The 24,529-nt window shown below is 35.9% G+C and overlaps 4 protein-coding genes across 6 annotated transcripts; 2 read left to right on the top strand and 2 right to left on the bottom strand.

Annotated features, from left to right (window-relative positions):
• Positions 1-24: 24 nt before the first annotated feature.
• On the top strand, positions 25-1,825 carry LOC143464610 (uncharacterized). Its single transcript, XM_076962489.1, has one exon. The coding sequence runs from the start codon at positions 173-175 to the stop codon at positions 1,436-1,438; it is 1,266 nt and encodes a 421-aa protein (XP_076818604.1). The 5' UTR covers positions 25-172; the 3' UTR covers positions 1,439-1,825.
• A 1,502-nt stretch (positions 1,826-3,327) lies between these two features.
• LOC143464609 (uncharacterized) lies at positions 3,328-8,802 on the bottom strand. Its single transcript, XM_076962488.1, has 11 exons — positions 8,662-8,802; positions 8,403-8,483; positions 7,113-7,254; positions 6,859-6,990; positions 6,556-6,760; positions 6,161-6,348; positions 6,009-6,073; positions 5,664-5,793; positions 5,033-5,161; positions 4,786-4,913; positions 3,328-4,641 (listed from the first exon to the last, which is right to left on the bottom strand). Exons 1-11 carry the CDS (start codon positions 8,757-8,759, stop codon positions 4,539-4,541), a joined length of 1,401 nt encoding a protein of 466 aa, XP_076818603.1. The 5' UTR covers positions 8,760-8,802; the 3' UTR covers positions 3,328-4,538.
• Positions 8,803-9,477: 675 nt separating this feature from the next.
• LOC143464608 (transmembrane protein 39A-like) lies at positions 9,478-12,144 on the bottom strand. The gene has a single exon (XM_076962487.1). It carries the CDS (start codon positions 10,904-10,906, stop codon positions 9,485-9,487), a length of 1,422 nt encoding a protein of 473 aa, XP_076818602.1. The 5' UTR covers positions 10,907-12,144; the 3' UTR covers positions 9,478-9,484.
• A 4,946-nt stretch (positions 12,145-17,090) lies between these two features.
• Positions 17,091-21,544, top strand: LOC143465281 (uncharacterized). Of its 3 annotated transcripts, none has more exons than XM_076963497.1 (8): positions 17,091-17,464; positions 18,237-18,429; positions 18,616-18,761; positions 18,857-18,973; positions 19,086-19,391; positions 19,781-19,962; positions 20,236-20,341; positions 20,503-21,544. In XM_076963497.1, exons 1-8 carry the CDS (start codon positions 17,281-17,283, stop codon positions 20,940-20,942), a joined length of 1,674 nt encoding a protein of 557 aa, XP_076819612.1. In that variant the 5' UTR covers positions 17,091-17,280; the 3' UTR covers positions 20,943-21,544. The 3 variants fall into 3 exon arrangements, with proteins under 3 accessions (XP_076819612.1, XP_076819611.1, XP_076819614.1); XM_076963496.1 differs by having other exon boundaries at positions 17,094-17,464; positions 20,236-20,344; positions 20,503-21,543; XM_076963499.1 differs by having other exon boundaries at positions 17,098-17,464; positions 18,264-18,429; positions 20,236-20,344; positions 20,503-21,542.
• The last annotated feature ends 2,985 nt before the right edge of the window (positions 21,545-24,529 follow it).

Here is a 24,529-nt window from a genome sequence, read left to right as displayed (position 1 = left end):
ATGAATGATAAATTTATTTTACAAGACTTGGACGACACTCATCTTTTTGTGAAATTAGAAGCGATACCACAAATTCAGCAAAAAATTGATCATTTGATGGATAGCAATTCTTTTGTTCTAGGCCAATAAATTTCATTTTCTGGAACGTTCTTAGTACATCTCCCTGGTTAATATGGATGACAACTTTGACAATTTTGCAGATTCTGACTGCATTGACAGTGATATGGAGTGTGAGTTGTACAGTCAAATACATCACAATTGTGCGGACAACCCTCCCTCTGAGCACAGTAATACCTTGTTTAGAAAAGAAATTATGAGGAAGGTGCCTAATAAACACAGTTCATTAACTGAAGGCTCCCATAGATCAAACCAAAGTTTTTTAGCACCTCACTGTACAGAAAAAGACTCCTTGGCTCATGTTGAGATGTACGAAGACTTCAGTGATAAAGAAGAATGGGAGATAATAAACTCTGACGCAGAGTGCAATGCAGAAACTGAAATAAACATAAGTATAGCTGCAAACACCAATTTAAGTGAAAAATACAAAGCTTCTGATGATTGTTGGAAAAATATTCCCAAAGATAGAATTAACAACACTGGATACGTAAAGAGATATTTTACACCTTTCAAAGGAAGGTGCAAAAATTGTGATGAATCTGGTCACATGGCATTCGAGTGCACAAAGCCAAAGCGTTTAAAACCTTGTTATGTATGTGGCCAGCTGCTCCACCAAAGTCATGGTTGTCCAAATACAGTACGATGCAAGCGTTATGGGTCAGACATGATATGTAGGCGGTGTGGTCAAAAAGGTCATCCCAAGCGTGAATGCCCAGATATTTGGCGACAGTTTCATTCTACAACAAAACCAGGTCCCTTGGTTACCACTAGACCAAACGGTAAAACTAAAGGAATTAAGTATTGCTTTAATTGTTCTAAGGCAGGACATTATGGTCATAATTGCAAAAAACCTCGGTTTCATACTAGTGGTTTTGTTTTTTCACCCAAAGTTTTTAAATATGATCATTGGATGTATTCAAAGAAGTCACATTATGATGAGCAGGATGCAAATATATCTAAAACAACTCCCAAGCAAAAGAAAATTGCTAAACTCAGTCGAATAAATTCTACTGATCATCATCAGTCTACACATGGAAGAATTTCTTCAAAGCTTTTAAAAAATGGTGCTGATAGCAAACAAGTAAAACATCAAAAAAGTGTATCAAATGGTTTCGTAAGAAAAAAATTCCATAAATCAAAGTTGATGAGCAATGTAGCTAAAGTTGACAAGACTCAACACTCTTTTGATTCAAAGAAACCCTTTCCTAAAAATATTGCCAAGACCATTCAGGCAACATCATATGGATCTAAGAAGGAAGGATTTGGAAAACAGAAAAACAAAAAAAAGACTTCTATAAAGAGGAAAGTGACAATATTTTAGGCCAGTTTTATGCTGGATAATTTAACTGCACTATTTTAAAATTACTGGTAGATGGTAATTTCAACATTGTATGATATTCCCGCTGTGTTTTAGTTTGGCGCTTTTATCAAAGTTTATGTACGTACTTTATTTCATGATTAGTAGTAATGTGAAATGATTATGGATGCACATTCTAGAATAACGAATCCTAAAAAACCGAATCTCTAAAGATTTGAAGCTAATTTTCGTATTTTTTCTAAATCTTAGGAATCGGTTTTATTTTATGATTAAAGGTTTTCATTGGCACATACAAGAGATATTGTTGTCGGTTGTTATTTCACATTCCAATACTATGTGGTGGGTGCTATTAATTGTCATGAATTAAACCAAGTCATGTCAATTTGAAAATTGTCAACTTGCTTGAACCATAATAATTTTGTGAGTCTATCACAAAGGCAAAACAAAAGCACTCCGGCTGCGTAAATTTTTAATTTTTATGCTATTCTAGAATAGGATTCAAAATTCTTCATTCGGAATAAACTATTCTAGAATAGTCAATTTTTCTGTATTGTATGCTTACATCCCTAATCCAGATAGATAGTGCATGTGTACTGGGTACATATAGAGGACAGTATCAGGGTGTCCAGACACCTGTTTATAAGCTGACAGTATTTTGACATTTGCACTTAATCAAGTATAAGCTATACAACTTGAAGAAAATAGCACATTGAATGAATAAGGCACAGACCAAGTGGTAAGGTCTTCCTGCACAAAGAAAGTGCCTGGAAAAATTTGGAGCACCAACTCAATGTGCGCCCACAATCACCTTAGGTCGTTACAAAAGAGTGACAAGCCTCACAAAAACAAATAAACTTACTCGAAATATACATATACAGTACAATAAAATATCCTATATACCCAAAGATTATCAATAATGCATTATACACAGACAATGACTTAAATGATTTGATAGGTTTGTTTGAAATTGTCTTCAACCATTATGACTTGAATAATTTTGGCCGAGTATGCCTTAAAGAAAATATTTGGTTCATGAACGAAGTTTTAGTTTGCTGTCACATAGCTTTCCACCCTTTGAACAGAAAGAAGACACTTCTGGAAGCAATCATTGTGTGGCATGCTTTTTCTCTTGGTCTCAGTTAGAATTTTTCTAATCTCTTGGCATACTTTGACATAAGAGATGGAAAAATAATAGCAACTTTTACTACAAAGTGTGCGATTTTCAAAGTGCAAGGAAAAATTTTTTGGAATGTACTGGTGTAGGTAAAAACCTTATTAGTACAACACTGTATACAGTAGTTTAATCATGAAACGTTATGTGCATGCTTTGCAAACAACTAAGTGAATTTGTGATTTCATGTTGTTTTAATCTTAATACTGGGTATTGTGGCGAATGCTGATTCACTGAGCGTAGAATGCTATCTCAGTTGTGCTCTGGCAACATCAAGTGGCCAAGTACTTGGGTATATTGCTCATGCAGTTTTATGTTCATTGGAGCTGCAGCTCAATGTACTGTTGTGTGATTGTTAGCCAGTCATCATCACGGAATTAATTTAGAGAAAAAGCTAATATAATTACGTAATAACTCACTGAGTATAAATTAGTAACATTGCTATTATTCAATTTCTTTGGATCTTGCTCAATCTATATTCTGATGTACTACTAATTCTGTGTGTTTCATTCAAGTTCCAAATGTGGGTATACAATGCTGTTAGTGAGCAAATTATCATGGGAAATCAGCTTTCAAGTAATGTAGTACTTTGAGTGTTAAGCATTCAGCACAAGTTTTAAAATATGAGTCTTTGACATGAAGATAGATACTTTGGGAATCTAGATTAATTCCTCCTGTTTACACTCTCTTGGTAGTTGAACCTTTAAGAACTCACATCACCTCAAGGTTTGTTTGGGATATTTTATTTTTGAAGCCCTGGTTTTGCCCCATTTTTGTGCTCGGTCTTAATTGTGCTATAACGGTTAACATTGTAACTTTTTTCCACACAGTCAATGTCGAAAAATAAATGATACGAGATCAGCGGTAACCAAAGTTCTTTAAAGTTTTTTGTAAAGTGGGCCATTACAAAATAAAAGTGAGCAACAACACACGCATTGCAAGAAAGTCTGCCAGTTCTTCTCTATTTAAAAGACCGACTGAGCATCTGAAGTTTCTGTGTTTGCATGAACAAATACATGGGCATGACACAACGTTCTTATAAACTCTGACGTCAAAGATGCAAATATATTCACTCAAGGTAACATCAATAAAAAAGACCAAAAGCGTGTCTTTCCTTGTTTAAAAACAATGCTTTTGGACCCATAGGACCACACTCGGTGTAAATGCTACCGAGGAACGAACAGGTTATACAAACCATTGTTATGATAGTATCAGCTGAAAAAGGCCTTGGGTACTGTGAAACAACTACCCATATAGGCAGAATTTGCTGTCTTAATGAAAATAAAATGAAGATAATCAAAAACTTGAAGAAAGTTTTGTTTATCTTTTACTAATGCTTCAAAAGTTGAGAGGAGCTTTCCTTGTATCAACTGAATGATTCTAAAAGTAACCAGTGCAACGACCAAATACGGGACAGGTTAACGAAGCAAATTGCAACGAAGTTAGCTACCAAATGTCAAACAGATATTAACCAATTGTCTAATTTTTGGTGGTCTACTCCACGACCAACACATTGGGCCCATATTTTTATTTGCCATATATATAAATATATGATTGTTGGATTTTTTGCAAGGTTTTTATCCGTATCTAGTACACCTTCGATTCATAACACAGAATTGAAACTTAAATTACATTGCACTACTATTTGGCAATTTTGATTGCATATTGCACTATATTCAAATAAAGAATCATATAAAATATACATACTGAAGATAATATCAAATATACAGTACGATATAACAATTGCACGTGAAATAAAAGATGAATAAGGTAAAATTTCTCATTGCAGTATGAAAATTAACAAAAATTGCAAACATTGCAAGTTACTACAACATACATACATCGATACATGTATAACTATACATATACTGATACATACATAAAACAGTTTAATGACTTTCTAAATGGCTTGTGTTTACCACACTTGATTTTCTACAGCTTAATGGGTGGAGCAGCCTTGTTTAAAGCATCAACGGTCTGGTCCATGACAGCTTTCATTTCAGTGAGCCTCAATAAGAAATCAGTTATACCATTCCTGTAGAAAATATTTGGTTAGAAGGGGAAAATATGATAATTAATTAATGTGGTACCAATTCCGTACCATAGATTTTCACCATACATCCACCTGCTCATTGAAACAATATAACATATCAAATAGTGGAATAAGCAACTTGTTTACCTGCAAAGTGCTTTGATTGTGTCCCTGGAACAGTGGCGAAGCAAGTTGAAAATACAACGTACCGCATAATTGTTAACTTGGGATCCATTGTTGGATAAAAATCCAACTACATGGTCAATGCTTAATAGCTTCAACAAGATATGCAAGGAAGTAAGTTACATGAACAGCGACCAATCAACAAAAATGCTAATTTGATAAAATTCTGCAATTTGACTAAAAACGTTACTGTGTTAATCATTAAACCTACCACTGTGTTTGCATGGGCAAGATGAGCTGAGAAATTAGCCGCTGCTCGAATTAATTCCATCAAGACATATTCTGGATGGGAATATTTTAGTTGCTCTAAAACTGCACAAAGGCTAGATTGCAGCAACACCTGGCGAGAGTAGAATATGGTATGGTATCGAAATATTTATCTTCAGACAAACATTTATCCTCAGCACTTTTCCTAAGTGTTTTAACATGTTTTTATTGTGTTTGTGGTCTTTCTCAAATTTGGAACTGTGAACAGTTATGAACTTTTTCTCACACATAAGGCTTGTACATACTTAGTGCTTTGATCTTACGGGTGTGTTACATGCGGTGTCTAATTTTCAAAAAAAAAGTTGCTATTTCTAATGCAACTCTGAATTTACTCGCACGTTGCTGACAAAAAACAAGAGAATGTGTCCTAAGCATTGTGAAATTGCACAAAGAAGAAATGCTTAAACGAAGAAATTGTTGTCTGGTGAAGCATTCACAGCTATAGCTACATTGTGCCATTGCTTTTGTCTCATCTAGATTCTACAGTTTAAGAATTAATAGTTTTCATATACATGCATATACAATTATACATGCATATACAAAGTTTGCAGTAATACAGTGTACTAAATGTTTACCTGGTCCCTTTCATAAGTAGCTAGATTAGCAATGACACAAGACGCACTGGCAAGTATTTGCAAATTCTTGGGTTTTGAGTTTAAAGCTTGGGCGAAAACCCCACCACATGATGTATCTTCAGATGAGATGCTGAAAAAAAATGTTGAACCATATACTTGGCGTTTTATTTTTAATGCAAAACACAGGTTAATTGGATGCTTGCTCTCACTGAATTATGAAGCCAATAAACCAATAACTTATAATCGGTGCCTAAATAAAGAAAAATAACAATAAAAATATTCTAAAGCGTTCAGTGGTGGTTGTGCTTGCTTTTGTGTAACTGATGAAAATTGACTTATACTTACATATGTTTTACGTCATTGTTTCCAGCAGATAACACTACCATGATCCTTAGAACATGCTCCTTCACCTATGTTATGTAAACAGCGTAAGCTCAGCAGTTGTGTAAAGTTTAGTTTGTTATAGAAGCAAAGTTTTAACCTATATCAAAGCATGCCTGTTCATCTGCAGTCTGTATAACTTTCAGGAGCAAAAGCCTTAATGCTTTTGATTGGTTGATGATAGCGTTGTGATTCTGAGGGCTCTCAGCAAGCAAGCAAAGAGTGATGGTTGCTGTCAGTGCAACTCCGGAGTCTGTATGATTGGAGAGTGTGAGAAGAATTGGAAAACAGCCAGCATTGAAGGCTAGAAACAAATAAAATGGACAATACTAAAAAAATTTTGGCTTCTGCGCTGCAGAAACAACAAAATATATACCTTGTAAAAGTTTAAAACCGTTTTCAGAAACAGAATATAACCAGTAATAGCCTTAACAAGCATTATTGTTAATACAATGGTAACAAAAAACTGAAAGTTTACTACAGGAATGAAACTAAATCGCACGAGAATTACCTAAAACTTTTAAACTTTCGTTTGTTTTCACTAGTATTCTCAAGGCACCCAAAGCATCTACCAAAAGTGAGAGACTATTCTCTGACATATTTTCACTTGCAAGAGTAAGCATGTTGCTAATAGCCGCAAGTGCACCAACATCTGCCAGCCAAACAGTTAGGCATTCATGCCTCGAAAGTGTATGGAGACCATTTGCAACATGCGTCTGCAAAAAAAAGTATGAATTAATGAACATTCAAATACCTATGAAAACATAATGAATAATACAGACAACTTCTGCATTGAAGCTTGCTACCAACATACAACAGTTTGTAGTCGTCCAGCCGCCTTCTTTGCCAAGAATAAAAGCAAGTGTGCACCACCAAGGGCAACGACTGCTGCAGGGTTATCACGGCACAATGAAGACAATCCAGTAACAGCTTTCAGTTGAAATGCCTGAATACGAACAAACCTAGTTAATTTTCAGTTTACATGCCATTATATGTATTGCACAGAACAAAAATACTATTTTGACAGGGCAGCACATTTATTTGTATTAGCCACTGATGAAAACCTACTGGATCACTGGAATATGACATGGTAACACATGACGCAGTTGGCAGACAAGCACTGCACACTCTTTCAGGATTATCGAGTCCATACTGAGGAAGAGGAACTTTTTCTGTACAGCATTTATTGCACAACACTTTTCCACAACATCTAGTTAAAAATGACGGAATTGTGTTAAACTAATAAAAATGTGAAGCATTGCTAAACCAATGCATGCCAAACTAAACCCCTGGTGTAATGCAACTTTTCAAAACCACATGTGGCTAGAGCTAATACAAGCATATTTAATACTTGCAATAATATGAGTAACAGATTGACGACTACTGACCGAGAAATTTTTCTTAATTGTTGGCGTGTTTTATCTCCACTAAAATTTTTTGCTAATTGCACACATTTTGTGATGGTAAGAAAGTGCTGGTATTTATAACGTCACAGAGTGAGTTTTCATTCAATTGGGAGTGTACCACGTTATATGTGTTTCATATTGGATATAATAGGCAGGCATGCGTAAGTGACCAACAACAGATAGCATTTAACTGAACTCAGCATAAAAGTATGTTATAATCTTGTTAAGGGTTAGGCGAAGTATTTATACCGGTCAATATCCAAGTCTCTGGTACTAGGCTGCCATGTCCAGTCCAACATTCGCATGCCGGCCCAACTGAAGAATATGTAAGGCCCAGTTGGAGATTTTTGTTATTATGGATGCCCAGTAATAATAACTACTCTTTAATTTAATAAGCATTATACAGTTATTGATAACACTCAGGCCAATGTAATTTAACCAAGAACAGTAGTGACTGTGCTTGCATGTCACTCATTAACAACACCCAAAGAGATGGGGCCAACTCAAATCTCTACAGGTGTCAACAACTACTTTATGACATATATTTCTGAGAGTGAGTGCATACTTTGCGTTTGTGGTATTTTTCAGAAACATAGCGACAAACGAATTGCTGCAACAATCTGCTCAACTCAAATATTGCACAATTTATTTAAAATTTTTCAAATATATAGTTAACAATGATGATTTTTTCCGTCAAACTTTGTGTTAAACTAAGGCATGTGTAAAAAGTTATTCAACGTGTAGCCCACATTTTAAAAATATCATTTAGCACATAAAAGTGTTTCAATTGGACCTACAGTAGCTTTACTAGGCTATGGCTCAAATTAATCTGGTGCTTATCCTACATCTGCCACTGAATACATATGGTAATAACAGTTGTACTGAACAAATTCATTTAATAATAGTTTACTCAGTGGATAATTCTGCAAAAAACTACTAACTTCCACTGTACCTGCAATGATGTCTTCTTCTAATTTGGTTAAATCTATTTTTACAAATGGCACAACAGTTTACATCATCATCAGAAACCCACCTGCAAGTTATTCATTCAGGAGAATTATAATTAACCAAAAATAGAAATTATTTAAATATGCAAATTTACTTAGAAAAAAACTTCTTGTACAAACATTTCGGTTAGATGTTGTATTGATTTCTAACATGCTTTAATATGGGATAAAAAACGGCTCTATCGAAACAAATTGAAATTTTACCTTGGTTTGCTAAGCTGGAACGGTGTACTTTGAAAACCAATGTTTGATCCACTAGCAACTGAAGCTGGACATGTTTCTATTCCATCAATGCGAAACATCACTCCCAAGTATGACTTGGATGCCCCTTATTTTAGTTAACACTCCAGACAGTACATGGTACTAATAGCAGTACTTTTTTGAAATACAACACAAAGTATTACAGTTTAATACGGAACAGAAAAGCCATGTCGAAGACTTACTATAGCCCATTGTGGTAGGCCTTTTACATATAATTACAATAGTGGTCTTCTATATTGCCACCTGCAGTATGTACCATGCAGCAATAACATCCAGTATATAAACAACACAGTCTTTGACCAAAATAAAACCACTGCTAAGCTACTCAAAAGTGGAAGCTAGTAGTAGACTTAAATTGGTACAAGTTAAAACAATAACTAGTTCAGAAAATTTTTCACAAGATTGTTGGAATTGACTAGCACAAAACAACAGCGTTTTGAAAACTATTTTAAACAAAGTACCAATTTCCAGTAAATCTTCCTAGATTTTATTGATTTTGTTGAGCAATCTCTAACTTATTTATGATACTACCACAACAGCAAATATGAAAGAAATACTTAAAAAATTGCATTATGTCAATTTTACTTAGATGTTTGTTCATAAATCACTGTTTAAACAGACCGTACTATCTTATGTTGCCTGCTTTGTTACAACTTTGAACACAAACAATTTATTAGATAGAATAAAATTTCCCAAATTCAACGTAACAAATATAAGTAATATGCAAACTATGTAAAAAATTCTTTCACTGCTTGACATATATACTTTATAAAGCGGTCTGTTGTATTGTTTCCAATCGAATATAAGCTTTGCCAAGAGCTATGCGATCTCGTAAGGTCAAAAAAAGAATGTAGTAACTAAAAAACTGCAGAAGTGCTGGCATAATAAGCCTTTCCCAAGAACTGGACCAAATTAAAACATGAATCTGAAACACAACTACAGCAAAGTGTAAACCAAGTAACCAGTTAATAGTTCTTAAAGGCTTAAAGAACATAAAGAAAAATCGGAAATGGGAACTATTGGTTGGATAAGCAACGTTGTGTTTCCCAACTGCAACAAAAACTGAGCCTTCGAATTTCACTTTATTCCCTTGCTGAAAGACATGATGTGGGGACCAGTCGTCAATACTATCATCTCCAAGCATAGTAGTATGCAGTTCTTTTGAGTAGCGATGGTAGCCCCCCAACAGCAATGCTGACTTATGTAACATGTGAAGGTAATGGGAAGGTAGCAGATATGAAGCTAACATAACAAATGAATTAATGAATATTAAAGTAGCATGCTGAAGGGACCACGATACATCATATGATTGCTGTGGTTTTGTAAAAAACATTGGAATCAAACCAGCATAGTAAGAGCACACCATAGAGCCAAAAATAATTTCCATTAAACGAGAGTTCACGTCATATGTGAGGTCTTTGATTCTTTCTCTAATTTGTTCAGGACTTGGATTACTTGCCCAAGCAAAATCTAATATGTTGCTTCGATCATCACCAAAGTGTTGTTTTTCACAGGATCGTTTCCACAGAAAGCTTTGATGTTTACCGCAACTATTGTTTCCAAGGCTAAATGTGTATCCAATACAACCTAAGCAAAGTCCATTAAGTGGAATCCACAAAAGGATAGGATAACACAAAAACATTAGTTTGCACCATGTCACTTCCACAAGCAAAGCTAAAATGTTCTTCAGCAGTTCAAGTGACCACACACCAAAAACTCCAAAGCAGATTACTACCCATAAAGCAGTGAATGTTGCACCACTAAAAAGCGGCTTCACATACTGCCACAACAGAAGCCATAATAGTCGCCTTGCAAACAATAACACCACAAAAGCAGTGAGGTTCTTATCTATCAGGTGAAAATTCACAGTTGTAGAACTGGGTGGTAAAGTTTTAGGGTACCACCACACCGTTCTGTAGATGTACAGCTGTTGGGAAAATAGAGCCATAACTGCATATAACAAGAAAAATGTTTCAAAGGCAAATCCATTCATTGTTGACAAATTGGAAATAACAGATGTTGACGTCTGCAATGAATCATCATTCAAAGCGTGTTCAGATTGCCGAAGATGATCTTGAGAATTAAAAGATGCCCCAGTCAACCCTTCATTTTGTAATCCTTGAATTTGACTGATTTGAGCTCGTGGTTTACCAGTTAACTGTCGTCCAACATTTCTTCTACCAGGCATATTTTCTAAACACTACCAGGCATTAAATGAAATGCATCATGTTAATTTGCTACATAGTTTTTCTAAGCATTTAAATGAATTATTTTCAGCATTAAGTCTAAAACATTACAGCACAAAATACATGATTTCATATTCACAAGCGGCAACAACACAAAACTGCACTAAGTACAGAAAAAACAAAAAAGCTTTTTAGACTAGGACAGCGGTCAACAATCGAACTGTATTTCATGGCAGGATTCGCAGAGATCTTGGGTGTGCATATTTGCGCTAACTTAGGTGTGTCAGCTAACCAAGTGTACATCTATTCAATCTTTCTCCAGTACATATCTTCGGTAATACTTGCAACTATAGATTATGAATCTATGAACTGAATATGAAATTTGTTTTGCATACACATTCAGGCCTTGAAGTCAGAATACAAAAGTACAAGATACCAATCAATGGCAATCATATTGCCTTAATAAGGCTGCCATTATTTCACCAAAAAATTGCGCGTTCAAAGTTATTTTTCACAGTTTTTTGGTAACCTAACTTAAATAGGGTCTAGAATATAAGTGCACAACCAAATGAGGTCACACAATTTGAGTAGCAGGGGTATAGTATACAAAGGCATCCTGTGGTTGTGCACTTGTATATCAGACCCCTTAAATGTTATAACATATGCTAGTAATCTAAACCTAACCTAAATCTATACCTTTCATTCTAAAACTAACTCCACTAAAACCTTCAGTATAGTTAAAATCCATTTTTCCCATGTAACTATTCTTTAACGGTTATAGGACCTAACCTATAACCGCCTATATAATATATCATTAGAGAGTGACTATTTGAATGAAAGTAGGTGATGCAGCACATAGTTACAGATAAGCGATTTGGAAAATTGGTAGCCTATGCGAAAACTTCATTTCTGTTATTTAGGGTTTAATTAAAGTTAGATCTAGATTAGAAGGTAGATCAAGATTACTACGGTATGTTATAACGTTTAAGTTAGGTTATCAAGAAACTCAAAAAGAGCTTTGAACGCTCGATTTTTTCCAGTGAAACAGTGACTTATCTTTATAGGCTGCGTGGCCTACACACGGTAAAATAGTCATTCCATTCATAAAAACATGCTAAAATTGGCAGGATTTACTATTCAGGTCTTGGATGTTTTTCATACAATTTAATAAGAACAGCGCATTCCCTTAAAAATTTATAATTTAATGTTGAATGTCCCGAACTTCCGAGGCTAGGTGTCGTGCGCTCAAGTGACCAGTGCGCCCAAATGACCTAGCATTGTGACGTCGCATGACTCGGCGTAAGTTTTTCTCTAACATGTCTTGGATATTGTCGTCGGGTATTTTGTACCGTACCGCGGTACCGGTGTACAACTTAGCTTAGAACTAGTAGAGCAAATTGCAGTATATGCGTGTGAGTTCAAGTAAACGATATATAACTATTGCATCTAGGCTTTACAGGCGAGCGCTTTAGTAAAAACTAACTGCGTTTGGCCATTTCTTAAGGTTTTTGGGGTTCAAAACAATAGTGTAGGCTATGTAGCAAAAATGTATGGTATCATGACGCAGTCCAAAGGCCAAGCAGCATTTCGCTTATTTGCAATTCACCGACGGTGTCAACTTTGAAATATGTTGAAAAATGCATATATAAGACTTTATTTTGTGTGTTTATTTCGAAATTTGTAATCAAGACGTTATAATATTACAAAGTTGTAAATGCACTATTATCTTCATTTTAGTCTTATTTGAGATAAAACTCCCAACCTCTATAAAATCAAACGTACATATAAACGATTAAAATTCGCCAACTAGAACAGGTCGTTATTTTTTATATAAACCCAACAATTAAATTTCCGCTCATCGCAATAACATCTTACCTCAATTTGTCGGCTCGGTGGCGGTGCGTTTAGAGCGCCTGGTTTGTAATTAAGAACTTACAAGACCATATCAGTATTCGAAACCTTGATACGCTACGGCTGTAATGTTCTTATGGGCAAGACATGAACGACGCTTCCTCCTGTTCAGTATATTCCAGGTGAATAGTTCTAATTTCAGGCATTATAGTCTATACAGTATATAAAAAAGTTTGAAAAAACTAATCACGAAAGTCTGACAATCGGAACGAGCACTAAGACAAGCTGAGGAAGCATCGCGGAGTTAGTGGTGCAAAAGTCCGAGGGAAAAGATTGTGATATACCATACCATACTAAATGAAAAGCCAACAACGAATTTTCACAAAACAACATCGCGATTTGCAGAGAGACATTAATCACGAGCGCGACCAAGCGATAAAACGTATACGCGATAAAGCACAAGTAAAAGCCTAACTAATTCAAAATGCGATTTACAACGTAAAATATTTTTTAATCTATGATCAAACTATTTTTACATTTTTCCTTCACTTGATTAAAGTTTGAGTCTATGCGAGTTGCGCAGTCACTTGGGACGCAAGAGCTGTTATGTTATGGGTCATCGTAACGCTTGGCGTTGAAAGCGATTTAGAATGCGTATTGAGCCTTGATACAAACGCGCTTGTAACGGAAAAATGTTTGTTTGCCACTTGTGGGCTATCGCAAGATAGGTTTTAACAAGAACATAGATTTGTTTGTTTACCGTAACTCCTGGATTAACTAGTAAAGAAGAGCATGTGGTATGTGATTGTGTATTGCAAGGATACATTATACTGTACGCTGTATTTATATATGATGATAACTGAACCGTGTTAATCCGGTATAATCAGTATTAATAAAGCAAGATAAAAGATGACATTCTGGTGTTAATTTTATTTTTAATTTCTCAATACAAGCTTTCGCAAGCATAAGCTTGCTTTATCAAGTGTGATTGATTTCAGGGTTAAGTTGAAATATTTTCTTTGTAACTTGCGTAGGAAAACACTAATTTTTAAAACCTATCACTGGTAATTTTATGTATGTTATCGGATTCGTTCACCTACTGATTAAATCTTACATTTGTTTCAACTTGTAAAGGAAGGGCGATTGGCGATACCAGAAGAAAATCCCTGTCGCACATCATTATTGAGGTTATAGAAAGCATAAGTCGTTTTCTTATGCAGTATTTTGAATAGGATTTTAAATTGGTTTTATTGCATTTGGTTTTGCAATTGCAAATTCAGGTTTATTAGATCATATGCTCGGTGTCGCCGGACATATGCTCGCTTCGTTATGGCCTAACCTTCGGTTAAGTATGATTATCAGTTAATTTAATTGGTGCTGATGAAAACCGCCGTGCTCGCACGCAAGCAAACAGGATCTATATGGTACAGTACTAATATATACCACCGTATTGCCATGAAGTTAATTCCTTCAGTTTCCAGCTGGGGTGCATAGCACTGAAATAGTAGGCCTATAAACAGTAATTGATTTATTTTCTTTATTATTCAAACTGACTGTTTGATTTTATAGTATACGTGTTTACTTTACAAACACGGTCTTCTATAATTTGCCAGCTGACCGCCACATATGAACATCCGATTTTACGGTTGTTGAGTAACAAACAAGACATGACTGAACAAGTTTCGGATAAGTTTTATTTTGGTGTCCGTATTAATATTGTCGAAACAAAATTGCAAATGTTTAAACAAGAGCGTTTCAAGTTAATTACACAAAAGATATCGTAGAATCGTAGATGAACTTAAATTTTTGTGACGGAAGTGTAACGTTAGAATTCTTCGAGGTCTTGTACTGCTAACGGCCAGCCACATCAGCCAAACCTTATTAAAACCAAATTTAGTTGCCAGTTAAGAACACCTTCTCGGTCGGGCACCAAACCAAGACTAAAAACTTAATTACTACCATCGCGTACTCATTTTTCTACAGCGAGTCAAAGGACGCGGCGTTTCACGGGCGGGTTCAAAATAAAGTGCTTGAAAGCATGTATACAAACAAAACGTTATGCAACATGACATGTACCTATGTTATGTGTATCGGCAACGTATCACATGCTTTTTAATTTTGCGTGGCGCATAAAATTTCGGGTGAAAGCGCTTTTTGTACACGTGGCGGAGACAATAAAACACACAGCTTGAAGTAACTTTAACTTTTCCATGCAAATCTGATATTTAGCTACTGCAGTAGTAAAAATTCCGTTACGGAAGTATTCAGGCCATTTTAGACCTATTGCGGTGAAGACGCCTAGCAGGGCCGGTCCGGTAAGCGCGGGGCCTAATGCAAGAACTGATGTCTGATGGTGGGACCCCTTGCCAATTTTAAATAACTTAAAGTAGGCCTAATTAAAATAATAACAGTTTAAGCCAAACATGAACTCCTTACAAATCAGCTCCCATCAGGGCTTTGCTTCGTCATATATTTTCACCAAAACATTATCTTTCGGGAAAAGAAATTGAGATTAGCGCAAAATAAAAGTTAAATTGTTATTTTGTTATGGTTCTAAGCAGAGCTGAGCCCAATGCGGTCGTATCGCTCGCATTGGCCGAGGACCCCGGCCCTGATGCCTAGCTCTGGTACATAAAGCAACAGACTTTTTCCGTGAAGATGTATCGACTTATGAAAGATTCGGTTACACATAAAAGTACACATTTGTTCAGCATTCTATTCAACGTCTGTAACCGCACAAATATCCTTATTATAAAATTGTTTGACAAGTTGTTAAATCTCATTTAAAGCAATACTAATGCCAAGACAGAAACGGTATACCAAGGCCCATATGTTATTGTCTAATACCGTCATTGTCATTACCATGGGCCCATTGCCCATTGTCATTGTCATACCCTATTGTCATGGGCTGGATTGTAAAAGCAAGGCAGTTAAAATCTCGTTTGCAAGAAGATTTATAAAGATACCTCCGTTTGGCAATCAAGTAAAAAGCTATTGGGGTTGTAACAAGTATATCAACTAGCTCCGAAATCCCTATATAGACTGAATTTTTGTAGTTTGTTTTCATTTGTTTGTTTTCAGTTTGTTTGTTTTGTTATTATAGGCACACAAAGAAAAGGCTTAACCTGACCGTGGAAATAGGTACAATGTATTTGGTAAATACGAGTGGGGTTTTCGGGTTAAGCTAGTTCAAAGTTCGTGTTATTTTTCCCTTTTGTCACAGCAATGTTTTGTGCGACTTATCAAAACAGTACTGGGTCCTATGCTGGGCTAATCTGCTTGGATTGGGATTTGAAGCACTACTTGAGTACGGCGATCGATGTGTTGTCAAATTAGATTGAAATATAATTCTTTGGGCATTCAATGTGATATCCAGCCTATTGACCCACACTTGTACAAAAATCAACACAACCTTGAACAATACATGAGTTGGTTAACGACGTATTGATATATATTATTTCACCATTGTAGCCTATCCTTGCTTAATTTACCCACGTCACCAAGCTTGTCATAATTTAAAAATATAACCTTTAGTATGAAAACAAAGATCTAACACGACGCGACAAAATCCACTACAGTCACATCTTGTTGACCGTACTGTATTGGAAGAGTTTTATTGAGGACATAATTACATCAATAAAACAGCTGACGGGCAGAGGTTCATGAAACCCGGGCCACCTGCCTCATGTTATTCGATCAGAACCATTACGCTGAAGAGTGTAAGGTCCTTTTTTTCAATAACATTTGAACTTTAAAAAGTGACTGTATTTCACCGTATGTATATAGACGGCATAAAGGTCGAGCCGTCCGTTGTGAAGGATTATAATTTAAGCGACTGAGGTAGAAAAAAGAGTAAGCCTATGCGAAAAGTTGATTTTATTTATTCAGGATTGAACTGAAGTTGGGTTTAGATTAGAATATTTAGGTACTTTGTTACAACTTCCAAATTAGGTAAACAAGAAACCGAAAATATGGCTTCGTACGTTTAATTTTTTCCGGTGAAATAGTAACAGCTCGTATTTTATGCTATGAGTAATGGAATCATTATTAGGCTTAATTACACGAGGTATATTCAGAATATGGAATATGGGTGATAATCAAGGTAATGGTCTGATTCCCGAAACAAGTGCTGCAAACAATGCAACATTTTTTCATGTTCACGGATTACTTTATAAAATTTTGATCGATCTCAAAAATTGCATGAACTGCTTAGAAAGTATCCAAAATGGGTTTATTTCTTGACGTCGGAGTCATTTTACTGATACAGGAATTATTGATTTTGAAGTTGTGGTAGCAGGCCGACTCGGCTACTCATAAGTATGGCCTGGGTGTTGATCCCGGACTAGGAAACAGACGAAATTTTTTTGGTTGACGACGATTACGTATACAGTCGTACAAAAAGTAGAGAATAATCGTCGTCTTACTTGAAAGTACCTTAATCTAAAAAAATGTAACAGTCTCTTACAATTTTAACAATTGTTCACTTTAGGGATTAATTTTGTATATTTCCATTGTTTGTGGCTGAATGACAGTAATGTTTATTGCTACGCGTATCACGCTAGTATTTTTTTTACTAAGTTCTTGTGTGCAATTTGGAGCGCGGGGTGGTTCGTACTTTTGTCCATGTCCGGGCGCTGAAGGTCAAAAACAGACAAACACCATTGATGGTGTTTTGTGCTATGTCTGGAGTTTGGATTACCTCAAAGGATGTAAGTAATTTATACTATATATTTCAAAAATGGTTTACTTTTGTATTAAACCAGGGTCTACATTGTAGGGTCAATGACTCTACAACTTCTCTGGGGCCACAAGGTCAAAGTGCCGGTAGGCCGCATTCTAAAAAGGGGCGCTATCTTTTACAAAATAAACTAGTCTACAAGACTCTACATAACGAATAACGGCGTTGAAAATTATAATAATAAAGAAATAATCGTGTTAAAAATAAACGTTCCAACTGCCGCAGAGTAGACATAAGAACACTCTGTAAGAAACCGCTAACTTAAAAGTTTAAAATTTTAAACCCGTTTACTATACCATAGAATAGACTATTACCATACATATTTCTAATACTTATGCTGCCTTCACACTAACATCATAGTAAAAACCACAATGCAAAAAGCAATTCACTTGCGGTCAAAAAGGGTTATGCGACAAGCCAAATTGAAATATGTAACACATGAACACATGTAAATTTTTGGCACTAACATGAATAAAAATCCCAAAAACATCACCTATAATGCTTTGATTTTAATTATCATACATGTCAAAATTGAATTGCTGATGTGAATGTAGGCACGGCGAGCACGTGTAGAAATAGATATCTTGAGCCGCAAGTTAGTAACCTCCAAATAGCATAACATTGAATTTTATCGTCTTTAACACCATTAAAATACCGAATTGTGTATTTATCTGAATGTTTAGTGTATTCTCTACCTATGGTATCAGTTTTAAATTGTTTGATTATACGTACATACTTGCAAGGTAAAAGAGGGCTGAATTTGCAATTAGGTGAAGAACACGCCAGCTTGCCGCCAACTTTGGATTATGGTCGGTTCAGATTTTTTCCTGGCTTGCAAAAACAAACGTGGAATGGAGTGTACGATGAATTATTATCAGCTGATACTTTGACTTTATACAGAATAAACCGAACTGTCCACGCTAACTTTCAAAAGTGGTAAGTACTTTCTAATGTGAGTAATTCATACATTTTTGTTTATTATATATTTATACAATTATAAATATATTATAAACACTTATCCTTTCCTTTTCTTTGTATATAGCATATAAGTGGTTAACAATAACAGCCGCATTAAGGCTAGTAGAACATTTAGTCTATACACACATTAACACGTTATTGTAGGTCGCCGATGGAAGGTTGTATTGATGTTGCCCTCTCTAAGAAGCATTGCATCAGCAGAAAATGCTACGATACATTTAGCATCATGAGAGTCGTCTTCAGAAAGGGGAACAAAAGATCACTTTTAAAAAGGGAAGATCCCATTCCATGTAAGCACATAAATTACAATCGCTTTTTGGCAAGAGTTTTAGACCCGAGAAACACCAGATGTCTTGGCGTAACGTCTTTTCTGTTTTTCTGGTAGGCTCTGGCTTGTGCCTAAATCCGAATCTCAACAATACTGCTCTAAGCTTGTTCGAACTTAAGCAAACGGAAGACGAACTCAATCGAGAAACGACCTGTTACTTTGGTTTTGATAAAAGTGATGCTTTTAATAATAAATTAACCAATAAATATCTCTTGTTCGGTAAACTTGGATATATTTTAATTAAATAATTTTTATTTTTATAAAAGATCCTTTATTTCGGTTTCAGATTTGAGTGAATATTGGGGAAAGAAAAACATTTATGAGTCAAGCCGAGAGAGATTTAACCGAACTGTTTACAGTATGCCACCCGACTTGTTCGTATTTCAACAGGAAAGGACAGCTTCTTTCGTAGTTGACAAAAAAGCGTGTAAAGTACATAACTGCCAGCCATTTGGCTATACATCTGATAGTTCCCGCAGCATTTTCAATTACACTTTTCCATCTATTAATGCTTCTTTTGTCTGCTTGACTTGGCATTACCTGAGTGGTCAGAAGTCTATACTTTGTATGCCTCCTGCTATGTCAGACACAGGTACAGTGTATATCAGTATATGTCCTTTTTGTATATACACTTACGTCCAAATTGAAGTATACCTTTCAAATTGCGTTTTTACCCGACCATTTACTGTTTTACAAAATAATCCTTCTAGAAATATTAACCCAGATGGCGTTTGAAAGCAGCAATGCAACCACAAATACACAAATGTAGGGTTACATGACTTATGTACTGTCTATAGACTCTAGAGTAGACGTTAACAGCGCATAATTGTATATGGGACCTTAAAAGTGCTTTTGCGCAACTTATATCGTTATTATCGCAATCGCAATCATTATCTTAGCTAAAACCTATCTACCTATACCGCAATATAACTGACAGGTCATTGTTGTTCAAATCTTCATGGAATTTTATGACTTTTTTAGATTCTTCAGAAATATTTCAGCGTTATGACTTTGAGGAAAATCCAGACTTGCATTTAATTATTCTGGTTAGCATTTTGCTTTTGGGTACGTTACTTTTCATTTTATGTGCATTTGCTGCTTACAAAAGCTGGGAGCAATGGAATAAAAGCCAACTTGATCACCGGAGTATTTATGACGACTTAGTGAGTAGCTAACGTTTTGCTTTTATATAGGTAATATAATATAATATAGCACAGTCCTGATTGCGTTTGTGCCCATAATATGCATACTATTATGCTTAAGTGTTCATTTTTATAGGTTAGGCTCCCTTTAGTATATACGCACACTACATCCATTCATATACTTCGCCCGCTAGTGTCATTGCAGAACGTAATGTATAGTGAGCAAAAACTGGCGTTTTAATTTGGGAACATTTGTGTTTTAAAATATGTTGAATTAATTTTTTGTTGCTATAGAAACACGTGTTGGAAGAGAAATCAAGGTTTCTTCCTACTTCAGAAAAGGAATCTTTCCCGGACGCGGTTTCAGTCACAGAGCGAGAAAGCAAGCTTGGGCCAGAAAGTAGTAGGCTGAATCTTTCTAACTTTTTAATCGAGGCTGGTATTTTTAAAAACAGACTTTAAGAGTTTGTTTGTTAAAATGCTGTTCTTTTTCACAAGCATATGTGCTTTTGTGCTCCTTAAGATTTTGTCCGATTTATATTTTAAAATATATTTTGGTAGAACTCGGCTCCAAGATCAAGTCATCTGCAGTCAAAGATAAACCCGATACTACTTTCTCTGTTTCCAACAAACTTCATGACTTTGTACGTTCCGACGAAATATTCCCGTCCGCAGGAAGGAATTACAAAAAGACTTGTGCAAATGAATCCAGTTTGATCGAAAAACGAAAGACAAACTTCGAATATGTAAAAGGGATTACCATAAATGATAATTCTGAAATTCTTTCTTCTGACAGTGGTCTTGATATGTGCATCAACACATCTAGAAGTAGCCCCACTGAAAAAAGATTGTTTCTTGAAAAAATGTCTACGCAGAAAGTTTTGGTCGAAATGAATGAAAACATTTTTTCCAAAGACAAAAGATCTGTGGTTGGGGGTAATTGCGCAGAAACAAACAACCTAACGGGCTTCTACGTGAGAAAAGATACGCTAGTACCTTAGATATTCGAAAATGTGCAACAAAAAATAGGCGACGTAATAGAAAAAGGTTCTAGACGTTGTCGTCAATTCACATTAAGAACATTTCTGATAACCTTCGTTCAACGAAGCGGAAATTGTAACTATTGTTGGCAACATTGCTATACTCAGCTTTTTGTATTTCGCGATGAATCTTCATGTCATCACTCAAGTCCTCGTAACCGATGGACAAGCATGCGTGCGTTTTTCTATATATGTTAACTTCTATAAATTTTTTTTGTTTCTAATTTTTTGCTCATCATGTAAATTGTAAAGTATAGAAGAGTGAGGCTCTTTGACTCACCCTGGTGCTTTCACTCACCGGCGGAGCACCGCAATGGAGAACTGCAATACCTTTTAAAATAAGTTAAATGAAAGTTGGTCTTACATTATAAAAAATTTTTGAGAGTGGCCGAGTGTAGTTAAACGACTAAAGAAAATGCAGTAATAAAACAACACCTTAATCTGTACCCCAAAGTGGAATTTTTGTAATGTATTACTTTTTCTTTCTATTATCAATAGTGTAAAAATCTTATTCGAGATCATCTTATTGTTTTTATATCATTGTCGAGACGAAAACAATATAAAATTGTTCAATGCGACCTTTACATTTGAATGTGAGGAATTTTAACGATTTTAGTTTAATCTCACATCTGGACACTCGGGTTCCGAAAATGATCAGATCCGTACTTACGTTGAATTGACCTATAACCCACTCCAGACCGAAGGTGCATTTTCGGTAAGTTGAGGTTATCAGACAGGCAAAGTTGAGACGGCAATCCATAATTGTTTGTTAACTGCTGAAGATCCCTATACTCGGCTGTTGGCAACACCACTTGCTGAAATACTGCTTAATATTTTATTACACAAGCGCAACATGCGCTAAATACGCATGTGAGATTTATATTGGGGAGGCTTTTCAAGTATACGAGCGTGTTTGTGCTTGGCAGTTACGTATACTCATATTATACACTAAATTATTGTTCAGTGTCGTAGCCAAGAATTTCTGAAGAGGCGACTTCAAACACCAAGTTTTTTTATTAACTGAAATTGAATAACGATATAGAAATAAGGTACCTGTGCCTAATAAGGCCCATTGCTCATATTTCGCAAACCCGTGCAAATAAATGAAAATTTTTAACCCTATATAAAAACTAATATAAATTCATGATGGTTTACCAGATTTCATCCTTGTCACGTGATCAACCGATTCGCTAGAGCACAACAAAAATTTGATATTTGCAGTTAAGGTGGTTTTGTTAATTTAGAAAAAAAGTAAGTGAGAATTTGGCCGGTTAAATGAACTGTTGTCAGCCGGCAGAAGTTTTCATGTAACAACCAACTTAGTATTGAAAAGGATAATGCACTTTTTTTTGCTAAAATTTTTCTGATAATAAAAATGTGACATTTTTTTCGTGGATGCCACATGCGCCTAATAAGGCCCATGCAAGATGTTTGGCTAATTGATTTCCAGACTTCAAGAGTGGTTCCAGTCATCAGTTGGCAAGTTGTTGCAGTTACGTTTTTTTTCCACCCACGTTTGTTGGTCGTTTTCTTACAGAAATTGGTGGTTGCTGTCTTGTTTTATTTGCTTAATACGATTTTTCAGCTATGTTTTGAATCAAAATACTCACAAAATTGGTGGGCGTTATAAGGAGCCTATGCTCCTAATAAAGCCCATTTTTTGGAATTTTTAATTTCTTTATAAAATTTTTTTGGGGGGTTGTCAGGTATTGTGGTTTTTGATATGTTGTAGTCATATGCCCTTACTAATAGAATACGATTTTTCAGTCTATTCTCATTTGTGGTTCTTGAGTTATTTTCAAAAAAGTGTTAGGTGGACCTTAATTGGTACAGGTACCTTATAACTGCTCCAGCCCACGCTGTATTCGGGAGTGCATCGGAGTCGTAAGTGTGTATAGTTGGAAATGTGGCAGCGAAACACGGCTGTTACTTGATGCGTCACCGCAAGCCGGGAGTCTGAGTTAAGTGGCTCTATATTTTGGGATTGTTGCGGTGCTTTTCCAGCTTTCTTTGTGTCGCCGTTTTGTACGGTTTCGCTTTGTTGGTGTTGCCGTTGTGTTACAGTTCTTAACCCTGTGTTCAGAAGCTGCCAAACGGGTAAAAATAAGATCTCTATAATTTAGTAAACGTCTTACGAAAGCATTTAAATAGTTGGCTAGACCAAACAGAGGGCGGTATGGTTAGTGCTGTTTTTTAGCCTGGGACTTCCCCTACCAGTTGGCATGCTTGAATGTCCAAGGTCGTGCGCGGGTTTAGGCTAAATATTGCCATGAAAATAGCTAAAATTGTTTTTTTAGGCCTAAAATTCTGGTGTTAGTTTTTGCGCTTCTGTTAAAAAAGTTTGACTGACGAAAACTTTAAAGAGTCCCATATAGAGGATTTTTGGAGTAATCAGTTTAAGTAAATTCGCTGTATATTTAAACAAATAAGACTTTTAAGGCATTTTTTGATGCTGGACGACTCCTTAATATTTGCACGTTGTTACCGCATGGTTTGTATTGTTCACGGAATGGTGTATCATAGATAAAACGTTTCTATTTTCAGAGATTTTCATGAGAATTATTTCCAAGCTTGGCTGTTTTTTTTCAGATGTCAGTGCTTTTTGCAGACTCTGCCTGGTATCGAAATGTCATATGCAGACTTGATATTGTATGACCTCCTATCCCATGTATCAGCTGAAATAATTACTGAAAACACCATCCGTAGTGAAAAAGCTCTTACCGAAACTCCTTGGGACTTCACGTGCCTAGTCTGCTCCTGTGTTTTCAAATCGAGATATTCGGGTGTGTACATCTCTCTACTACTTTAGTCTTGCCATCAAGTGCAGCTGTTCTGGAAGTAAAGCATGCCATACAACGTCTCAACGAGGCCAGAATGAGTTTGACCAAATGCAGTAGCAGCAAAATAAAATGTGTAAATGACCGCTTATATGAAGGCAGCTCGCAAGATTGTAGTCGCACGTCAGAAAGTTAAGGAATAGTTTAAATGAACTTGCCAGCTTGAATTGAGAGGATCAAATCTAAGAAAATATCTTTGCTAACTCACGCCGCTCTAGTTAGGACTCGGGCACGTAGGGCGAACAAAGGGTAAAAATACAAAATAATTCCCAAAATTGAAAAAACGGCATGTTGATAAAAAAGCCATTAAGCAGCTAAATTTACCCGTATGAACGTTAACCAAGCAAAATGTCATTTTAAAAGAACTATTTTGGAAGCCTCTCTTCTGAGGGCACACCTAACACGTCAGACTTGCGGCGCTCGGAAAGTTATGACCCCGTGATTGCTAACGATTAAGAAAAGTTGCGTTTCGTCCCAGTGAGCAGAAGCTGTCCTCAATGTAGCCTACTCGAACAATCTACACTCTTACCAACCCAACTTGTATTGTTGATCTCGTCTGCTCAAAGAACGAGCGCCAACACAAGAACGAGCAAATTCCACGCATACCACTAAAATCAGTGCAGACACGATTTAAAGTAATATCCTCAAGCCATGACCGCACAATGACTGCGACGTGGCATCGTGGCCGCCATAGTCTTAATAAAAACTTGG

The sequence above is a fragment of the Clavelina lepadiformis genome, chromosome 7 (genome assembly GCF_947623445.1).
Source record: "Clavelina lepadiformis chromosome 7, kaClaLepa1.1, whole genome shotgun sequence".
Classification (NCBI taxonomy): domain Eukaryota; kingdom Metazoa; phylum Chordata; class Ascidiacea; order Aplousobranchia; family Clavelinidae; genus Clavelina; species Clavelina lepadiformis.
This window is presented reverse-complemented; position numbering and strand designations above follow the sequence as displayed.

Excerpts from the sequence above, each read along its gene's own strand:
- LOC143464610 (XM_076962489.1), top strand. The coding sequence starts at position 173 with ATGGATGACAACTTTGACAATTTTGCAGATTCTGACTGCATTGACAGT.
- LOC143464609 (XM_076962488.1), bottom strand. The coding sequence starts at position 8,759 with ATGTTTCGCATTGATGGAATAGAAACATGTCCAGCTTCAGTTGCTAGT. Across the intron at positions 6,991-7,112 it reads TGTCATATTCCAGTGATCCA|GCATTTCAACTGAAAGCTGT; the intron begins GTAGGTTTTCAT and ends GTTCGTATTCAG. Across the intron at positions 6,074-6,160 it reads TACAGACTGCAGATGAACAG|GTGAAGGAGCATGTTCTAAG; the intron begins GCATGCTTTGAT and ends TACATAACATAG.
- LOC143464608 (XM_076962487.1), bottom strand. The coding sequence starts at position 10,906 with ATGCCTGGTAGAAGAAATGTTGGACGACAGTTAACTGGTAAACCACGA.
- LOC143465281 (XM_076963496.1), top strand. The coding sequence starts at position 17,281 with ATGACAGTAATGTTTATTGCTACGCGTATCACGCTAGTATTTTTTTTA. Across the intron at positions 17,465-18,236 it reads TTTGGATTACCTCAAAGGAT|GTAAAAGAGGGCTGAATTTG; the intron begins GTAAGTAATTTA and ends CATACTTGCAAG. Across the intron at positions 19,963-20,235 it reads GGAGTATTTATGACGACTTA|AAACACGTGTTGGAAGAGAA; the intron begins GTGAGTAGCTAA and ends TTGTTGCTATAG.